Source organism: Mastomys coucha, unplaced genomic scaffold (genome assembly GCF_008632895.1).
Source record: "Mastomys coucha isolate ucsf_1 unplaced genomic scaffold, UCSF_Mcou_1 pScaffold18, whole genome shotgun sequence".
Lineage (NCBI taxonomy): Eukaryota > Metazoa > Chordata > Mammalia > Rodentia > Muridae > Mastomys > Mastomys coucha.
In genome coordinates, this window is record NW_022196900.1 from 24,742,673 (window position 1) to 24,759,773 (window position 17,101).

Here is a 17,101-nt window from a genome sequence, read left to right on the forward strand (position 1 = left end):
TCTCTCTCTCTCTCTCTCTCTCTCTCTCTCTCTCTCTCTCTCTCTCTCACCACAGTCTTTAAAACAGTAGCTCCTTGCAGGACAGTTTTGGCACATGCCTTTAATCCCAGCACTTGGGAGACAGAGGCAGGTAGATTTCCGAGTTGGAGGCCAGCCTGGTCTACAGAGTGAGTTCCAGGACAGCCAGGGCTACCCAGAGAACCCTGTCTCGAAATAAAAATAAGAAACAAAACCAAAAACAAAGCAAAACAAAAAAGTAGCTCCTCACTAAAAACAAGCAAGCAAGCAAACGAACAACAACAACAACAAACAAACGAACAACAGCAACAACAGACAGTCTCTTGGCAATAGAGAGGCTTCGGAAGCCCTGGGAGTATGGATTGAGGAATAACCTTAGAATTAGGATGAGCGCCTTACGGAAGTGATACCCACATATGCACACACACCAGCAGGGCTCCCTATGCTTCCTCTCTCCATACTGTGAGGCTGTGACCCATCTGGGCTTAAATCTTAATTTCTCAAGGTCAGAAGTTCCTCTCTGCTCTTTTGGCTCAAGTACATCTGGGAAATTTTGAGCTCATGTCCAGTTCTATTCCTCTTAAAAAACTCCAAATGAGTGCAGAAAGTTCATTTCTAGTTTTTTCCCTCTTCTCTGATACAATGTTTCTCTCTATGCATAGTTTTACTTATTTTCACTTTTTTAATGTTTTTGCTCCCAGTTTAAACTATTCATTAGCATCCCGGAGCTGTTCCCTAGAGGATGCAAATTATAAATGAGGAAAGAAAAGCAGAAAAAAGTTTACTCACCTTTTTCTGGACTACCAGGACCAGAATGATCGCCACGGCCACAACAAGGCACACCAATGCGGTGGTACTGAGGTAGAAGTAGCTGCGACTTGTGCTTCTCCAGGGCCTCGTGATTCTCCAGGGGCTGGCTACCGAGCCAGGCGGCACCTGCATGGCTGGGTCAGGGAAAGGGGCCCCACAGCTGCCTGCTTGTTGCAGCCCTGGCTTCATGCTTTATATAGTCTGTCCCACATCACACCTTATCTCTCCTCATCTGATTAGATTCTGCACCCAGCTGTGTTCCAAGAAGGATTTCCCCCTGCATCCTGGATCATGTGACTTGGAAAAAAGCCTTCACCAGTTGCCGGATGGAGAAACTCTTCTCTGGGGGCGTGAGGCAAAGGGTAGCTGCAAGGGTGGGGAAGAGGTTCATTTTTCATAGCCTGGGATTAATCTGAGTGCAGAGAAATTGTAGCGAGAGACGATGGTTGATGTCAGCGGGTAGTAGGAAGGAGACAGTTCCGCGTGTGTGTGTACACCAACCACTTCTGTTTCCTTTAGGCTCAGTCACAGAACGCTTTGCCGTGGGGACCCTGCACACTGCACGATCCATGCTGGTGGCCCAGAAAGCTACCAGATTAGTCTCTTTGCTGGGTCCCCGTTGAAAGCAGTCCTTTGTCAGCAGCGCAATGACTGTTGGGGTTGTCCAACAGCATACTCTAAACTGGAAATACATCCATTCTTGGGAAAGAAGAAATGCCCACTGTATGGGCATTTACCTACCTGGAGACAAGGTGGTGGCAGTAGAAAATTTGAGGATAGTTTCAAAGACATGGTGAGAGAACAGGAATTTGGGAATAATTTGCTTTTGAACCAAGGCTCCTAAATCTCTTGGAGCATGATCTCTGGGGCTGTTAAATTTGCAGATGAAACTGGCTTTCCATAAAGTTCGTACTAGGGGAAGAAATTAGTGAGGGGGTCAGGAAGGGGAGGCTCAGTGCTGTGGAACGAGTGTGTGAAGTGTCAGTGGGGTGTGCAGCGGTGCAAATAGTGCTCCAGGTGTTTGTGATGAGTTTGCGCACAGAGGTTACTAGAATCAGCCATTCTGGCTCAGGCACTCACTGTCTTGGAAACCTGGCTTAGAGGCTGACTTCACACTTATCACCAGCCTCAGAGGCAAGTAATACTTCTTCACAGCATAGAAAACTGAGGCCAAGCAAGCATAAAAGCATTCTCAACGAAGTCTACCAGTGCTAATCTAACGGAAGAACTTGGTGGGATATGCAAACCAGCCTGGCTCCAAAAGCCTGCAGGACTCTTTCCTTACAGGCTGAAAACCGAATGTGGCATCCGAGCCTTTCCTCTTCTCAGCTTTGCCCCTTGAGTAAGTCAACACAGCCCTTGCTTTAAACCCCCTCTGCCTTGCAGTCATGAGGAAGATCAAACAGGATGATGTAAGAGGGCTTCGTGAATGGGAATACGCTTGGCAGCTGTTGTTGAACAATTCCTGTTAAACAGACCATGTTGCCCTCTGGGCCATGTCTGGAATTTCGTATAATAAATAGATCCCTGGGACACAGAGCTGGATCATATCTGTTGATATGAATGACCTTTATTTCAGAATACCTCCAAAAGATTCGTAGCTGCCTCCAGATGTGGCCTCCAGAAACCTCATCTGCTATTTCCCTTGGGATAGACAGCACCCTTCTCTTTTGGCTATAATCTACCTTTGCAGGTCATGGGACATATCAGAAGCCCCAACGAAATGCCATATCCAAAGCCAGGCTTGGATTATTCACCTTTCTGGATCTGTGTAGATCTCTATTTGAACATTGTGCAAAGCAGCTTAGACTTAGGAGATGGTCTAGAGGCCCTTTTTGGTGAGTTCATAAAATGAAAATCCACAGAGATGAGAGAGGCAGTGGGGAGCGAACTGGTGAATCTCTTCTTCATGGTCAGTGTCTCCCTCTGGTTGTCTAGGAAGTGGAGTTTGGGCTTTGGAAGATAGGTTTGTCCATATTCGCTTGTCCTGCTGGTTTAGAAAGGGCAAGGCAAGCTAGTGTTTTGGGGGGTACACTTGTTTGACAAAGGGAGAAGGCCTTGTCCTTTGCTGGGTACGGACAGGGAGTGGGTGGCAATCTGCCCAGAGCTGCTGAGAACCGGCTGTTCCCTTGGCCCTCTCTCTTTAGCCCCTTTGATCGAAGTGGAAAACTTCTGATTGCTGAATGGAAGCTGTGGGTGTTGAAAATAAAAAGGCTTTGCTTAAAGTTCAGGTCTTCCTGAAGGCCCGTGGGGCTGAGGAGGCAGTGGAAAAAAATGTTTGTCTTATACTTACAGTTTTGCATATTGTACATTGTCCTAGGAGGGAGGGCTGACAGGGGGGAAAATCACCCTTTGTTCTTAGAACCTTCTGAACAGTTGAGATTTTCAGATCAGTCACTAACAGTTTGTGAGCCAAGCTTCACTTCTTTTGTGGTTGCATCCTCTGCTCATGAAATTTCAGAGGCACCCTATTCCCTACTCCCATTGTCTTCAACTCCTCTATGTTTTTAATATGTTGCAAGATCTGGTCCAGGCAACCTAGCAGTTAACTCCTTGTGATAACAGGCACCTATCTATTTCTGCCTAAGCCACACAAGGTGCAAAATGAAGGATCCTACAGGTTCCCTGCTGAGTTATTTCAAATCCTTCTTGGAGGTAAAACTGCACAGGAAATGTAAAACGTAAAATGCAAAAAAAAAAAAAAAAAAAAGCAGAACTTGGCTAGAGCAGAGGAAGACCAGGTAGAAGGGCTGAGCCTAGCTGATTACTCACTTTATAAGGCCCAGAGTCAATAAATGATACATGAAATATGGAGTCTTGTGATTATTTAGCTCAAATTATTTATTCCACAAGGAAGGAAATGGAGACACTGAAATGACACGTGAAGGGTTTGAGAACTCACCCAGTGATCGAGTGTGAGGACCTAAGTATGCTCTCCAAAACCCACATATAACAACTGGGTGCAGTGGCATGTGGTTATAACCCAAGTGTTGGGGAGACAAGCACAGGTGGATTTGCTGAGTAGTCAACCGAGCCTAATCTGCAAGCTTCAGGATTACTGAGAGACTCCATCTCAAAAAGCAAGGGCAGTGGATATTGAGGGATGGCACTGGAAGTCAACCTATAGCCTACATTGTACACACACACACACACACACACACACACACACACACACACACACACACCTTTCTCAAAATCAAAATGGAATGATTTGGTTCATAAGGGAAGGGACAGAAACATCTTCTCCCCTCTGTCTGCTCTCCAGATGTCTTTGTTGATACTATGCTAAACCCATTCAGACTTCCTTGAATGTTTCCCTCACCTTTCTATGCTTATGTCTGTCTTTCAAATCTCTTTGAACTGTGGCCATCTGGCTCCATCACCTTAGTAAAACTTGCCTCTATCTAGCAGCCAACTAACACACTCTCTAGATTACAGGCCATGCCACCTAATGATGTAATTACCTGCCTGAATTTACTTATTGACAAGTGTGTGAGCACTTTTGAATTTTGCCTACCTTGTGAGATGTTAGAATCCCGAAACCACTCCATATGTTCTTTCTCTCTTCATTTTTGCATCCTGTCTGCATGATTTAGGTCTAGGCCCATAAATGACCAACCCTCAACCATTGATCATCTTGACTTGATGGCTATGGAGCAAGAAAGTTCTAAAGATCTGGGTATAAAAAAGAATTGTGTGGTGGCATTTATGCCTCTTTTGTTTTTCCTATGTTGCCATCTTCTTTACTTATCTGATTAGTAGCACTTCCGTTCTAGCATGACCTTGTGTGATTGTCCGTTGGTGTCATTTAATGTAGCATTAGTTACTAAGATGTGGTTCCAGTACCTGACAGTGAGTTCAACCAAGCTAATCTCTCATCCTTTGATGAGTAAAACCGATTTTGAAATAGAGAGGGCACAGCTGTAGCTTCCCTACCTTTCATTACTTCCTAATAGTATGGGCTTTGCAAATTCCATCATAAAAAGTAGGAGCTTTTAAGGGATGGTCTCTGACTCAGCACCATCAGCATCAGCATCACTAGGAGAAGACTGAACTTTAAAACTTTCAAGGGCTGCTGAAGCAGATGCTCGGGTTGCATCAGGAAACCCATGTTTGGAAAAGCACTTCAGAGTATACTGGGAGCATTTGACAAACAGTGGTAGAATGACTAAGAAAGAACATCCAAGGTATCCTTGGGCAGGAATGCTACTGTTGTACTATGTGGATGTGAAAAATGAAGAGGGATAACGTAGTCTCCAGCATCATGTGGTTGGGAAGGGCTGGTTTGAGGACTATTTTTCTGGTGCCTTGGCTGAGCCATCTATCTAAGCTCAGTTACAATTGTGGGACCTAAAGTTACCATTGGTTATGAGGATGCAGATATATCTAGAATAAAATGAAGATGATTTTGTATCTATAATTCTTTTGAATTGCAACTGTGTAATAAAAAAAATTTTTTTAATGTAATATATTTGAGGGAACAAACTCACATAGGGTATGTTTTAAGCAACAAAGCACAGAACTAAACTACCTTCAATGTTAATGGGACTAACTTGAAGAACTTGTGCATTAGACTTCAGTAACAATGTGACATTTACTCACAGGACACAGTAAAAAGGTGATAGGTTTGGAACAAGATCACTGGAATATGGCCCATGGTTAAATCGGGCAATCTGCTATTTTAGTCAATAATATTTTACTGAAATAATCATGAACATTTGCTTATGTACTTTCTATGACTGTTTTCTATAATGGTAGAGATGAATAGCTTTAATAAGGACATCATAGTTCATACAATCTAAAACTTTTGATGATATACAGAATCTTAAACTTTTTTATTATAGTGTTTATAGTCCATTTAGATTTTTCTGATCCACAATTTAGAATACTAAAATAAAACCTAGGCAAAATAATCAAGAAGACTTGGGGGAATAAAACAGAGATAGGTTGAAGCTTTCTTTATACAATCCTTGTGAATATTTTTCTTGCTAATCTCTACTTTCATCTAAGAATATTTTTTGAGCTATGTGGTTGGTACATTATGAAGGCTGACTGTTGTAAAGAGTGTAGCATCTGAGGAAAAACATTGGGGAGAAAAAAATTTGGAGATACACACAAACATGTTCTCAGTAGTCCATGCATTTATTTATAAACTGCACATGGAAGTTTTAAGACAATTTAAAATGAATTTACAGGTACTAATGGAAATGATTAACAGAAAGCCAGAGATCTGAAGGGAAAGAATAAGGTTGATGTATTGAGAAATGTATCTGAATATGACAGGTATATCTACAGATGCCCTGGTCATCATGGCAAAGAAGGAAGCATATTAGATTACATCACTCTTTGCTCATGAAAGCAGAGGAGCTCATGAAAGAGAAATGCACATTTGATGGCTATAAAGATGCTTGGAAATATATAACATTTTGAAATGACTGAGGATTGTTGAAAGCACACCCTTTCTGGAGAATTAGGATATCAGCCAACCTTAACAAATGGAAATACTGAAACGTTTAAAAAACAAATATAGTTTTAGCCAGACCTGACAGGGCATGCCTGCAATCCTAGCATTTGGAAGACAACATTAGGTGGACCCTGAGTTTGGGGCTAGTCTAGAGTATTTAGTGAGAACTTGCTTCAATAAAGAAATATACTTTAATTTTCATTGACACAGAATTAATGATAAAAGTGGGAGAGCCAAGTATAGAAGCAAGAGACTAAATATATATTAATGCCCCAACCTCTTCCAGTGTAGGGTTGGAAAACTCAAATGGTTGAAACTATCCTGCAGAAAGCCATTGACACTGCACTCCTGTGCTGAGCTGAGGAAAGGGTCTCCCATGATGATAAGTCATGGTACAGGGAGAGGTATCTTCATTGAGCATGGAGAGTCTATGTGCAGGACACTATCAAAGTAACAATGATGGAGGCAAGCATCATCACATCATCAAGGTAACAATGTGAGAGGCAAGCATCCGTTCTTGCATGAAGTTTATGGACAGGCTGGTATAAAGCTCATTTAAAGAAGTAGCTGTAACAAGATGGTATTCCTAACAGTTGATTCAGGGTGCTGTGTGCACACATGGGGAACTCATGCTGATCCACCATCCTTTAGGGTTAATTTTGTGGGAAAATGCAGAATTCTTTTTGGCTTCTGTACTAGTCCAACAAGAAGGAATCATTGCCAACTCTTAGTAAGCCACTCAACTCCCTTCCCCTTCTGGGTTGAAATCTGTCAGCATCTGATGTTACTTGCAACATCCTGGCAGCATCATTTGTCAGGGTTCTTTTACCTCCCTCTACATCTCATTTTCAGCCTCTCATGGTACTGAATTCTTCTCTTACTACGGATGCATTGCTTTATTCTGGACCATACCTGCTAGTCTCTTCTGTCTCATCTTTTATAAGGCCAGTCTCCTTCTTGCAACATCAGAGGCTCTAAATTTCATTTCTTGCAGCTCACATTTTTTAATCTAATTTTTAAAGCTTTCATTCAAATACATGGCTTCTTTAAAAAGTTAATGTGTTAATTTTATTATTTGTGTATATATTTTATTATTTGTGTGTTTTGCCTGCACTCATGTTTTTGCACCACATGTGTAACTGGTACCCAAGGAGGTCATAAGATACTTCAGATTAACTCAGACTGGAATTGCAGATGGTCATAAACCAACAAGTGAGTGCTGGAAATTGAAACCAGTACCTCTGCAAGATCATCAAGTACTCTTAAACACTAGGAAATCTTTCCAACCCTGTGGCCTTTTCCTTTGATTGTTAAACACACACACACACACACACACACACACACACACACACATATCCTAGATACAGAGATGCAACCTGCTACCCTTCACTTCCAATTAACAATAAATCTCTCTCCTTTGTTAGGTTTGTAGCTTGATTCTTCCGCTGATTACTAATGATTATTTTATGTATTCGGCAACTTGTCTGCATTTGTGAACTCCAATTTTATGTCATTCACTTGCGAGTATCTTTGTTCACTGTTTTGTTCATTTTACAACAACCCCCTTAGTGTCTTCTAAATAGAACAGACAGAAATTATCACACTCCTAAGAGAATGGAAGCCTGACAACTACTGTGAAAAGAGTTTGGATAGACCACTGTCCTTTCCAGAGAGGAGGAAATGAGAAGGTGGTGAGGGAGGAGCTAAGTACATTTTGAAATCTCAGACTCTGAGGATTTTAACTTATTTATTTATCTTTAAATTTATTTATATACACACACACATACACACACACACACACACACACATATTTAGGTAGGATTCACTTATTTATTTTGTTTGCAGTTTAGGCTGGCCTCAAACTCATGATCCTCCTGCCTCAGCTACCTGAGTGTTAGGATCACAGGCTTATATAATCATACCTAGTAGAAACATTTGTTTTATTTTTGTTTTGTTTTAGAAAAATGGATTATTTATTAACTCACTAATAAAATATTTCATGTGAGCAATCTGGCCTGCATATTGCACTAGATGTGTGGAACATTATGGGAGGTGAGAGGAGACGCCCATGTCCTACAGAAATGTTTTCTAACACAAGCAGAATCAGGAAGTGACATTTTTCTCCTTAAAGTGGGCTAAATTTTCTTCTTTCAATTTCTAGGAAATATGTAAGCTCAGCAGTCACGGCTTTGAAGTAAAAGTCAATTTATCTCCAGATGGTTAGGGCAACTCAGTAAACCCTTGGTTGGCTGTGCTAGCTGCACAGGGCCATATTATTTTCACTTGGGAACAGACAAACAGGGAAGAAACATGTGAACCACAACTGATCACACCAATGCATTTTGCACAGTAATTATTTTTACTGAGAACAAAACATCCTGGCCTAACTTTGCCTTTCTAATATTGAGCTTTCAGCTACGGAATGCAGGGTGCACTGTAGGCTGGGCATGTTTAAGTGTGCATATCTCCTTGATACCTGTGTATTGCTGAGCTATAGATACCACTTTGTGGGGGCTCAAATTGGAAATCTTGGCTGGAGTGCCTCACTGAGAAATCCTGCCTTGATGAAGTGATAGAAAATGATGGGTATTTCGGGACTATAGGCCTGAGCTTGAGTTCCCCTCTACTGTTTCCATTTGAAAGCAAACATTTGATAAGAGCCTAAAGTGGGGATAGGTTCTTGTAACCTTTGAGCTGGGGAAGCAGTCAGTCAAATCGTGGTTGCTTTCTTTCGAATACAATGACCGTTTTTTTACTTTAGTATGGTTCAGGTGCGGATGCTATGGACTGGAGAATCCTTGGGATGCCTCCAGGTACAGAGCGGGTCCTTGACTTGTATATATTTTTCGGAATGTTCCCAAACTTTATTTTGTCAATTTGAAGTTTTACACACCCTGTTAGCAAATCATTCCACCTAGACCACATATCTAGGCCAAATCTCCTCCCCTCTCTCCAGTTGGACCACAAAGATGTAATTTTCTCTTTCCCTCTCGCCCCCTATGCTTCCATGTTCTTCCCTTTTTGCCTTCTTCATCTCATTCCCTTTTGGTTCTTTTATCCTGTTGTTGGCTAAACCCAAGCTGCAGCTTTACCAAGTGTACTCATGACTTTTCTTTTTATTGCCTTTTATCCAAAGTGTTTTTAATGATTAGGTGTTGCTTTTATGAATGAAGTTCTAGAAACAGCCCATAATTCCTGCATTTAGGCAAAGCTACAGATAATGTCTTAGATTTGTGTCCAATTTTTCCTTTCCTGATACATGTAGTATCCTATGTGTTATGGGAAAATCAAGTGTTTCCTTGTCTGAATGGCATGTACCACTTTTTACTACCTCTTTCTGGAGAATGAGGACAAACAGAAATAGATCTAAACCTTTCTCCCTAAACCTAGTACATGTGGTTGATCCAGCCCCACACATCCTTTTTCGTTTCTCTATCAAGTCATTTTCCCAGGTAGCCCTTTCATTCTTCAGCTCATAAAATGTTGGCATAACTGATTAGTAACTGGACAGTTTTCAAAACTCAAGGAAATGGGAGAGATACTGCTATGCCAAGAGCGTGGTCTTACCAGTTTGGTCAAGCCCTAAGTGATCCTTGGAGAGGCAAGGTTGGGAGAGGCCATCTTGGTCTCATGCTCTCCCTGTAACTCCATCTTTGGTTTCTGTACATGTCCATGGGAGAGTCCAGGAGAACAAACTAACCCAATTTTCCAGGGTCCTCTTGGCTGCCTGGCTTTGCTCTTTATTCTCTCACTTCTTTTGATGTGATGGAGATTGGTCAGCAATGTAGGAGTCAAAAATGAACCCTAAATCTGACTATAGTTCAAACACGGGCAACATTGGCTGTGCTGCACCAAGCCTGAGAGCTAAAGTGATCAATTGTAGGCTAAAACAGGACTTGATTTCTTTGCTTACTGAGTCTTCTGGAGAATATTAGTAATGCTGTGATTAGGCATTAAAGATGGAAACTGTTAGGCTGGCCCATATCCTTGGCCCAAAATGGAGTCACCTAAGCCACCAAAATGGATGACTTGTGTGGGACCCAAGCCTTTGGGATATGGAAAGTGAGAATTCTATCCTTATCAAAAGACTGCTGGCCCCAGAGCTTGTCTCAGCAGAACAGTTTGACCACAGCCTCCTGTAATCCTAATGGCCAGAGATCCCCTGGTAAAATTTTACTTACTGTAGTCCCTTTTGCCTGTGATAGTTTTTCTTTTGTTCCTTAACACTCCCCTGTCACATTCTCACTCAACTAAAAGCACCTTATAAAACCACAAACATTTTTTTGGTGAGGTTACAATCCCTTCTCTTGGGGACCGTGTATGCCATGGGTAAAGATTTAGCTTTTAGCCTCAACATAGATCTCCTGGTCTGGTTTTCATTAAGTCATACAGAATCCAGAAACAGTGAAAACTAACACATACATAGATGTCTTTTGTAGAAAGACATACATTGAATCTATCTACAAAGAGGTAAGTGCTACAGAAGTTGGCTGGTATTCATTGTTTTGCCTGGTCAACATGACTCCTGATTTGGGCACTGGTTTATATGCACTCCTGATTCTCCAACTACAACAGAACGGTGCATGAGACATGGCCTAAGAGCTTCTGAGCATGCATATCCTAACTCATACATGCTGGGTGGATGTGAGTGAGTTTCTAAGAAATTCTTAGGACATGCTGATGCTTCTTTTCCAAGGGCCACACTTAAACGTGCAAGGAGAAAGTCAAACTTGCATACGGTGAGCCTCCTCATTTGGAATAAGGCAGAGGAAACCTAGGAGGCCAATGGTATGTACCTTGTACCTATCTTCATTCGGAGTCTTCACAGCAGTTCTCAAGCCGTTGACCTCCTTTTCTTGGTGACACAGATATGGTGCTGTCATAAAACCGTATAAGGTGTGTCTAGGAGCTCCACTTGAAAGCGTTAGATTCTGTTGGAATCAGACTATCATAATAGCTTCCAGCTTCTGCTCTGTGGGAAATACGAATCTATTTCTGCCCACCAGGCATTCTTAGCTTGTTTGCAGTTTGTTAACTAAAGTAATTTCCCCCTTAATGATGACATTCTATTTGTATCAAGAAATAGCTTCTAGGCAATAAGCTATGCTAGAAGGCTAATCCATAGTCATTTCCTGCAAGGATGAGGATACATTGTACTAACCCTGCCTTAGAGCACACAAGTTTACCAAGGCTATAATCCCTTGACTCCTTTACAGGTTGACAGGGATTTGCAGCATTCTTGGGACCATGGGCTATGCTAGGAACCTATGAGTTCAATCTGTGGAGAGTTATCTAGTTCTCTGCATGTGGAAGATGCAGTAACGCAGTCACAGGAAGATTATGGGGGAGAGTGGAGCTTAAAGGTGGAAGAAGGGCCTGATGAATAAAGAGAGATGTGGTAAGTGTTGTTGGATATAGCACTATAATTAGTTTACCTCGACAAATTATTGTTTAAACTAGAATGCTCAAGAGGCAAAGGAGGCTGTTGTGTATCTATGTATCTACTTCCTTCCAATTGAAATGTTCCCTTCTGGGGGAAGGACAGAGGCTCCTAACACTGAAGAAGTAAATGAAACATGCCAGGCCCAGGAAGTAAAGTTACAAGGCTTAAGATTTACTGAGCCTGGAGTCCTGCTTGAGCCATCTCCTCAGTGGATGGTAGATGTGCCTCCTTGCTCCAGTGCATTGGGTAAGGCATGTCTGATCACACCAGCTCCAAAGAAGATCAGGCTTCCCAGGGTTGCGGTAGCAAGGAAGAGTCCTGTGGACATATATGGGTTGGGCAGGCAGTTTCTCCCTCTGTGCCTGCATTGGAGTTGTCCCCACTCACTGCTCATCACAGCATTTCTGAGCCTCTCATCTCCATGCCTCTGGCCTCTCAGGTTAGGCCTGTGCCTGTGCTTCTAAAGTAGGGAATCTCTATACTGGTGTCACTCACCTACCTGGCCTGTAACCTGGCCATTGTACCTCTTTTGAGGGATGCTGAGGCTTAAAGAGGAGAGGGACACTCCCAGGGTCACTCTTTTGGCAGAGCAGGGCTGATTGGAGAGGATTTGAGCAAGGCTTTTGTTCCATGCTGACAATGGAGCCTTTGAGTGAGCCTGGGGCAGCCAGGATGCTTGTAATGCCCTGTCTCACTTGGGAGAATGCTGGGGGCCCTTGCAGGGTTTGTGTTCCCAGGACCCTCTTTGGGTCTTACCTATATTTGGTAAAGCCTGTGACTGCTTACAGCCCCATCCTTCACCCTCCACGGTTACTCCTTTGGCACGTCTGCACACAAGAATAGGAAAATCAATGAAATTCTTAACTGTAAACCTCATTTGCAGTGATTACCACCTTTTAACTTGCTGAGAGGAAAGAGTTCAGATCTCAAAGTTTCTGCCTTTGTTGTTACTTGTCTGAGTCCAGTTCAACCTACACCTCTGAAGCTTTGTCATCAAGTTCTTGAGACATACCCAGAGTCTCAACTCTGTAGTCTGTGGCTCAAGTGGTTGGAAGAGACTAAGGCTTATAAAGGTGAAGTGCTCTGCCTGAAGTCTGTCAGCTCGCTCTGCCAGTGGTGAGAGCGAACAGGATCCCACACATGGTCCTTTGCTTTTCTATGGAGGGAGGAACAATTGGTTCCAGCTCTACCTGTGAGTTCCATACGAAACGAGTTGAAAGACATCTTGCTGGCTTTTTTATTACTCCAATGTGAGCTTCCAGCTATAATTTTTAAAAGAGCTTTAATACAGTGTTAACCATTTTTTTAAGTTACCACCTTTGTAAAAAACTGCTTTAGATGGTGTTTTCCTAAACACCCTCCATGTAATTTAAATGCCATATGAATAATTGTGCTTTGCACATAAAATGAGTAAGTTGGAGTTTTTTTTTCTTTTGCCTTCCTTGGTCCTAATACATTAATATTATGAGTTAGTACTGCTTTGAGATCCTCTGGGGCCAAATTTTTCGCTTTGGGTATGCCAATGTATGAAATACTTTTGTCGCTGCCCAATCTGGAAGTGAGAGGGGAAGAAAAGCAAAATAAACATAAACGTGACTCCACAGCAAAGTTGTTAAAGAGTCACAGTGGTTGGGGACAAGAGACTCTGATGGGTTCTAGCTGCCTACATTCTGTGCCAGGAGCCCCCAGGGACAGAGCTTTCCTGGATTACTCATCACTTATGATGGCTGGGGTGGGCTTTGTGGTGAAAGTGCTGCCTTTGAGTCATCAATGAATCTCTAAGTAATCCCCTACCTATACTCTTGCAAATAACACTAATGTGCTCAGGGATTCACTGGGTTAGACTTCTTTAGTCTGTTGATGGTACCCTATCTGGAGTAAGTAGATATTCATCCATATCTCTCCAAGAGAAGGCATGCAACAAAGCTCTAGCTGAATCACAGTATAAATGGAACCTCTCCTAGTCAAATTGGAAAACACGCATGGCCATGCTAGGTATACCTTATTTTGTTTTTAGTGAAAATAGCATGATTCATCAGCATGTATAGAGCCTTGTCTGTGTGGGCGAGGAAAGGGTATAATTAAACATTGATTTCTGCTTCCAGATGAAGATGGAGAAAGCTGGATCATCTATGATGATCTCTGAGTGTGTGAGTAACACAGGTGAGTAATTTAGAGCTAGAGAGCCTGTGACTTTCTAGTGTCACTCTGTATGCTAAGGGAAAAGGTGAGTCTGAAACTTTTGGTTCTTTTCTTTCTTTTTCTAGACTTCTAGTCCATGTCTTCAGATACATCGAGACAGTATAAGCATAGGCATCCACAAATTGTTAACCTTTAAAAATCAGAGACTTAAGAAAATAACAATTTATTCCTTGCATCTTTGCAGTGTAATGAGTGACATGTGGCTCTGGTAGTATCAAAAGTAGGCAGCAGGCTTTAGTAAGTTTCCCTTCACTATAACCAAATAGCTGAGACAGTTGGCTTTTACAAAGTAAAGGGTTATATGCCCTCATGGTTTCAGCTTATGATATGGTAGACTATTTTTCTTCCTTTTTTTTTTTTTTAATTTCTTCTTTTCTCATATATTACATTCCAACTTCAGTTTCCCCCCCTCCTCTCCTCTCAGGGGATTGGAGAATCCCCTCTTCCGCATATCTCTTCCTCCTGTTTACTTTTAGAAATGGGCGAGACTCCCAGGGATATTAACTAAACACAGCATATAAAGTTGCAATGAGACTAGGAACATACACCTTCATGTTAAGGCTCTCTAAGACCTAAGGTCTCATGATCATACACATGCAATAAAGAATGTAGTTTTCAATAGGAGACCATGAGTCTTCATGAGCTGCTGTAATAAAATAACCAGGGTCTAGAGGAATTAAATATCAGGCATTTATTTCTCTCCTAGCTTGTGCTAGCATGCTTGGTTACTGGGAACCTCTCTTCCTGCCTTGAAGACAGCTGTCCTCTTGCTACACCCAGAGGACAGTACAGGACTCATCATAAGAACCCCTCACTTATAACATTATGCAAACTCAAGTACCTCCAAACTACCTCTGGATACTAGCATATTGGGATTAGAATTTCAGCATATCAATTTGGAGAGGAGATAGTGATTTGCTTCGTAATATATTTTCTTCCATTTTTCTGCCAATCCCTAGGATAATTCACGATTTGAACATGCCTCCTTGGGCTCTGGTATTTCTATGATTCTGAGAATTGGAACTCATGTGGCTTCTTGATGCATAAGTTTCCTGAACTCCCGCAAAAGGTGTTTAATTTCAGGACCATCCTGAGAAGTTGGATATGGTTTTGCACATCCATTTTCCACCATGATGATAAACTGTTTAGAACAATTGTCTCTTTTCATTAATATCTGCTGGAGAGAGCCATGAAAGAGGCCTTCATCTACAGAGCCACAGCCTAATTTCCCATAGAAGGTCTCTCTGCTCCCACCCAACGCTAAGTACAATCACCCTGTGAGACAAGCCAGAGCTCTCCTTCTCCCCCTGGTCCCAGGCTAGACACTGTCTGCAGCTCACAGGCCCCAACTCAATTCTTGGCTCTTCCATGACTCCCAGCAGTGCCTGGATGCCCAGGAGTCTGAGACCCGCACGGCCCTGGCCTCGTTGCCGGTCCTTGGACCCCCAAACAAGCTCCAGCTTCCAGCACCTGAGACTATGTTTTCCCACCCTGGGAACAGTGCCTTCTCCACAGGCCAACAGCCTGCAGTGAGGGGTAAGCACAGTCAAACTCCCCATGTTCTGCCTTCCCAAGAGGCCATGTCCAAGGCAGAGCAGACGAGGGCCTACAGTGATTAATGTAAATGTAGTAACTGTCATGGCAGAGAAAGAGAACTGGATGTTCATCTCTTCCTCCAGTGTCTTCCGAACACTAAATCCAAAACAAATTTCTAGAAACTTCATACAATGGTGACCAACAATTGGTACACTTGCTGAACAATCCTCATGGAATTTCCTGCCTTAGAAATCAATATTACTTTTGTGCCTTTTGTTTAATAACATAATCTAATTTAAATTCTGTGTAGAAAAGGAAGCAAGTCATGTGCATGACCACAGAAAAGGCAACTGGCCCAATCTAGGGGGTGGCATAGAAACCTTATGGAGTGGGAGTAATAGAGATCTCTCTTTCATAGAGATTTGGAGGGTGTGTTTCTTATGCTTCTCACTGTTGCAACCAAATACCTAACAAAAGCAACTCAAGGGAAGAAGGATTTATTGTGACTAATGACAGGAAGGCATGGGAGCAGGAGGGAGCTGCTCATGTTGGGTCTACAGCCAGGGCAGAGAGATGAATGCTATACTCATTTATTCTTCTCTGCCCCCTTTTTATTCATTTTAGGACTCTTGGCCCATGAGATGGTTCCACCAACATTCAAGGTGGGTCTTCACTAGTCAATTAAAATTGTCTAGAAACTCCCTCAGTGGCATGCCTGAAGGGGTGTCTTCTTGGTGATTCCAACTCTCGTCAGTTGACACTGAGGTTCAGTCATTGCAGTGAATAATTTGGAAATAAAGAGATAATTGGTGGTGGTGGTAATAGTAATAGCACTTACAGAGCTTTTTCTGTGTTCTGAACTCTATACTATGTGATTTTCATTTATTGTTTAAGTCATTTTTTATAATCATTGGGGACTAATTACTAACCCCTTTGCTTATAGACTGAGTTGGGATAAGAAAGGTACGATTTACAATAAAAAGGAGGAAGTTCAGATTTCTTGTGGTTGGAAAGATCACAGTCCATGAGTCATTTCAGAAATTGAAGGGAACTATCTGGAATCGTGTTGTATAAAATGCTAAGTGAAAAAATATTTGCTGCCCATTAAACTATGACTATGTTAGGGAAGGGAGAGAAAAAGTGAATGTGCAAGTTTGTGTTTATATGTCAAATACAACTATATAGAAATGCTTTAACATATGTGCTGGTCAACTTTAACTGCCAACTTGGTATAATCTAGAATCACTGGTAAAGAGAGTATTCATGGAAATTTCTTAGGTCAAGTTGATCTATGGTAGATTTTCTTGATTTTTAATTGATATAGAAGGACATAGTCCACGGTGGATGACACCATTCCCTAGGCTAGTCCCCGAGTAAAGAAAATGAACAATAGGGCAAAGATGTGTTTATTTTCTTTGTTCTTCTTTGTGGATGTGGTTGCAGTCTCAACATCTCCAAATTGATACTATATAGTTTAAAACTCTAAGCCAAAACAAGTAAACCCTTTCCTTCTATAGTTGCTTTTGATCAGTCATGATGATTGATGATGATGATGATGATTTGATTTTTCAAGACAGGGTTTCTCTGTGTAGCCCTGGCTGTCCTGGAACTCACCCTGTAGACCAGGC

The 17,101-nt window shown here is 42.0% G+C and overlaps 1 protein-coding gene across 1 annotated transcript in view; it reads right to left on the reverse strand.

Annotated features, from left to right (window-relative positions):
- The window catches only part of Tnfsf8 (TNF superfamily member 8), a 26,885-nt gene extending 25,610 nt beyond the window's left edge, over positions 1–1,275 (reverse strand). Inside the window, exon 1 of the mRNA XM_031377650.1 lies at positions 808–1,275. Within this exon, the coding sequence (XP_031233510.1) occupies positions 808–1,017 (210 nt within the window). The 5' untranslated portion in view covers positions 1,018–1,275. The remainder of the gene's footprint in view (positions 1–807) is intronic.
- Positions 1,276–17,101: the final 15,826 nt, after the last annotated feature.